Source organism: Cryptotermes secundus, unplaced genomic scaffold (genome assembly GCF_002891405.2).
Source record: "Cryptotermes secundus unplaced genomic scaffold, Csec_1.0 scaffold1078, whole genome shotgun sequence".
NCBI lineage: Eukaryota > Metazoa > Arthropoda > Insecta > Blattodea > Kalotermitidae > Cryptotermes > Cryptotermes secundus.
This window is the reverse complement of record NW_019718282.1, coordinates 481,849-486,427: the sequence shown is the minus strand read 5'-3', so window position 1 is coordinate 486,427 and position 4,579 is coordinate 481,849. Positions and strand designations below refer to the sequence as shown.

The 4,579-nt window shown below is 38.0% G+C and overlaps 1 protein-coding gene across 3 annotated transcripts in view; it reads left to right on the top strand.

The window, feature by feature from the left end:
* The window catches only part of LOC111875592 (b(0,+)-type amino acid transporter 1), a 65,870-nt gene that overhangs the window by 41,012 nt on the left and 20,279 nt on the right, over positions 1-4,579 (top strand). For 2 of the 3 annotated variants that reach the window (XM_023871955.2, XM_023871946.2), the window contains exon 3: positions 3,201-3,275. In XM_023871955.2, the coding sequence (XP_023727723.1) occupies positions 3,251-3,275 (25 nt within the window). In that variant the 5' untranslated portion in view covers positions 3,201-3,250. Of the gene's footprint in view, positions 1-2,961; positions 2,993-3,200; positions 3,276-4,579 lie in introns of those variants that run through there. The other variant, XM_033750178.1, reaches the window with a different exon arrangement.

Genomic DNA, 4,579 nt, shown 5'->3' with positions numbered 1-4,579 from the left:
GGACGACTTTAACGAGTCTGTTGTGCGAAGAAATATTAATGACTTCTACATGACCGAAAACGGACACCTTCCCTGAAAAAAGTTCACGAAAAGTCGAAGAAAACGTTAGATTTTCAGGGATGCATCTCCACATTAAAGAAAATGATTTTGAAACTGGGGTTCTGCTGGAAGAAAACAAAAAATAATCGGCAGCTACTGGTGGAACGATATAATATCAGAGCCAAACGTCTTCAGTATTTGCGGCAAATTAAAGAATATAGGGAAGAGGGCCGCCCAATCATCTACATGGATGAAACCTATATTCATTCATCGCACACACCCCATATGCATAGAGTTATGGATCCATCCAGGGATTATATTCCCGTGTCCAAAGGCCAGCGGCTCATTGTTATCCATGCAGGGGGAGAGCAAAGTTTCATCCCTAATGCCTACGTCCGCTTCACATCCCACCAAAAAAACAGGAGACTACCACAGTGACATGAACTACACCAACTATGAAAAATGGTTAAAGGAGCGACTTATTCCTAACCTTCTCCCAAATTCTGTCCTTGTCATTGATAATGCTCCCTACCATAATGTACAACTAAATAGAGCCCCTAACTCAAATTAAAGAAGAAATTTTATGATATCCTGGCTAAAATATCACCTTCCACCTATTACCTTCAATAACACTGATTTTTCATCATTGCGGAATCCAGACATATATAATATGATCCTACCACTCAAACCGAAATACCTTTCCTATAAAATAGATGGAATCTTTGCAGAACACAATCACAATATTTTACGACTCCCTCTGTATCGCCCAGAACTCAACCCGATTGAGTTAATATGGGCCACCGTAAAAAATTGGGTTGCTCAAAACAATACCACATTTAAGATGGATGACGTCATTAAACAGGAAGACCAAAAATTGGCTTCCATAACTGCAGAAGATTGGCAATGTAGGTGCCAACATGTAAGGAACATTGAGTAACAATTAATGGCAAGGGAAGGCCTTTTGGACGCAGAACGGGAGTTCGTCTTCCATGTTGGCGGTGATAGTGGTGACAGTTCTGATGATGGCTCCGATTCATCTGGTGGTGACGAGGAAGGACAGGCATGTGGAGATGATATCTATGCGGACATTGCCTGTTTTGCCCCTTTAGAATAGACCCGTGTAATATGTAAATAAATTCTTCATGTATATAACAGTGAAAAGTGTATAATAGTGTATAGTGCATAATAGTCTGCCATTCGGCACTTAAAACTTAACATCGGATGTGTGAACATCAACGAGAATAAACCACCATTACTATACAACACAATGAGGTACGAAGTTATTTCCTTTTGAGAACGCCTGTACTGAATTCCCCGCCACACTTGTCGGCATGCTGGAGCTCTCCCCGCCACTACCAATACTTCTCCTACTCCATGTCGGAGGACTGTCAGCTCCAAGTACTACAACTTTAAGTACGACGTGAAATATCATTTGTTTTGAGAAAACAAATAGTACATATAGAACACCTATGAACATCAAATTAAGACTACATATATTAACCCAGAAAAAACACAGCATAATATGTCACAATTAGAAAAAAGGGAAACATAATGAATACAAAGAAGGAACATCACTCGCTGTTGCCATGAAACAATATGGAGTTCCATAGGTTTAGATTTGCATTTGATGATATGTGCGGACTCATGTTAGTGTTCATTTTCATAGGTCAAGTCTCATAAATCCCATACAGCCAGTCTCCTAGCAACACGCCACTCACTGCTAGAGATAATTCTGATAACGTGGACAAGAAGATTAGCAGAACAAGAAATGTGCGTCATAAGACCTGGCTTATTCCCAATAGACAGAACTCATTTAACAGACCAACAGTGCATTATTTAGGTGTACAATTAGAAATGCAGCAATACAAACACTACTTTACATTCCATTTTTTTATGTTTTCAAGACAGTATCTTCTACTGTTTGTATCTTCTGTTGTTTTGTAACACTGAACCAACTGCAGATCATAACTTGGGTTGAATAACAGGATTGAAAAAATTAGCCCAAATGCAAGCCTAGTGTAATGGATTAATATAAAATTAAGTATTTTCATCATTCCTTGCAGAAGTTCGCCACAATTTGCTACAGTAAGGATAGGAGTATTCTTCCTCCTGTCCATATATCTTGCATATAGTATTATCTGAGAAGTCTACAACATGTCATTTGCCTAGTCAGCAATCCTGTAACCAGTGTGCACCGTTTCCTGCCCAAGGCAAATAGATCTTTAGACAGTATTTCTAAAGGCCTTTCAATGAAGGGCTTTGAGTATCCCACACCTGGTTTGGCAGCCCTATATTTGGAGAGCATTTTTTTCAGGCACTCTTTAATCTTGAGCCTGTGAGATTTCAGTTGCTGGTTTAGGCCTGAGAAATTATCCCTTCCTAGCCAATGCTTCTGCATCCTAGCTGCCCTGAATCCCACTGTGGCCAGGGATCCAGAGGAACATTAAATTGTAGTGAAATAATTTCCAATAAAGGAAGAATCAATGACATTACACCTAGATGGCACAAAAAAGTCCTAGGCCAGGTTAATTTGTGTCTATTGGACAGAGCACAATTTCCTCTTGACATTCCCAGACCAGCTTCAGCATTATCCTTGATGCCTCAAGGGCTCACAAAGATGTCTGGCTATCTGATCAAATATATATTTGCTCTCTTGCATAGTTCCTATTTCTGCAGCCCTTTGCACAGGCTAAAATTGCAAAGATTTCTGCCTAGAACACTGTGACATGTACACCAAATGATGAAGTCAGCCTCCTCCTCCATCTCATCCAATATACACCCATTCTGGACCCATATCTATAACAGATTAGCCCTCTGGACTGAAAAGTCATGGGTCCGATAGATAACCAATCCATGAATGAGTTTCAAACTATCTTTTGTGTATTTCCACTTAATACTGTTGTGTATTTACTCTGTGCAAGTATTGTTGAGTCACAGGAACAACCATTGCTAAGTAATACACGCTTGCAACAATATAGAGGTCAAATTGGTATCTGAATCTCTCTGGGACTACTGAGCAACTTTTATCTTTCAAACTTTCTGCCTGGTGTTACTGTATTATTAAATTATTATGGACCATCCCTTAATGAAGACACTTTAGGACTCACCTATGAACACATAAGATGAAACAGTGGATATACTTTTGCAATTTCTGATTTCAGGATAGGACAAAGACATCAAAGAAGAGTGGCATTCAGTATCTGATATCACAATGGTAGCACAAGCAAAGCCTGATTGTAAGTAAATTTCCTTGTCCTTAGTTTTTCATGGCCTGTATTTAAATGTGTAATTCTTCTTTCAGAATAAACACTGAAAGCCAAATTACACATTTACAGCAATTCTGTTGTTCACTTGAGGACTGTACTGAATAGTGAGTCACTAGTAATGAAATAGTAGAAACTCTAAGGGGAACATCCTTTTCCTTTCCCCATATAATTTCCATTAGTTCCATCCAGTCCAGTCAATTATTGCTGGCCCTCACCAGCACAGCATTCTATGTTCCAAGAATCATGGGACTCATGACCATACTGCAATATTTCATGGCTCTGGGAGTGCAGATTTCAGTTACCACATATTTGAAGAGTTCTATCTTAGATTGTATTGTATTGTATTGTATTTTATTTTCATCCGTTTTGCTACATAGTAACATTTGGACACGTCATTCATAATATAAGTTAACAAAATAAATCTACATAGTTACAAGCATACTAGGAACTATATTGATTGATTTATCCAGGAGTACAACTTAACAAACAAACATGATGATGTCCAAATCATGACTCATCGCTCCTAATTTAACACTCCTGAGGATATTTATTTTAATTTGACACTAAATGACTCCTAGACTTCAAAGAACATGGGTATCAACTCATATATCAATTTATCTTACTTTCAAACATGACAATTTTCCATGATGTTTCCTGCCACGCATGTACACACACACACCCTCTTCTAGAATAATAGAGCTACCTAATGTGACCTTAATCTTTACTCCTAGTCTTTCCTTTTTAGTTATATATGTACACTGTAATTTCTTAATATGACTGTTATTCCTTGGGATTACTGGCTTTTGGACTTTGTCCATCATCCTCTATACCTGACATCATCCTCAGAACCCTTCAGGATCCACCTCTTATCAAGTAAGTAAGTAAAAAGTAAAGCTATCCCTGTTCGTTCGTTCGTTTATTTGCATTCTGTTAATCCATACAAGGTCAAACCAACCTATAAATATAACTGTTAAAAGTCAACCAATGCTTTGGAGGGACATGCTGCCTCTATGTTCAGGATCAAAGAATGAAGCAAGCAAGAAACCAGCATGAAGCAGGTAGCAAGCAGAGCTTTGACCATGACGTTATATTCCAGAAAATAGAACTCTTCAAAACTACTGCTCTGAGAACGTCAAATCCTATTGAATTGAATTGAATTGAATTTATTTACATTCTATAAATCCTAAGTAGGTTAGTACCTTTGGATACAGAACAAGTCAAAAGGTTACATACATAAGTACAGGCAATTTTAGCTTAAAAATTAATATAACTTA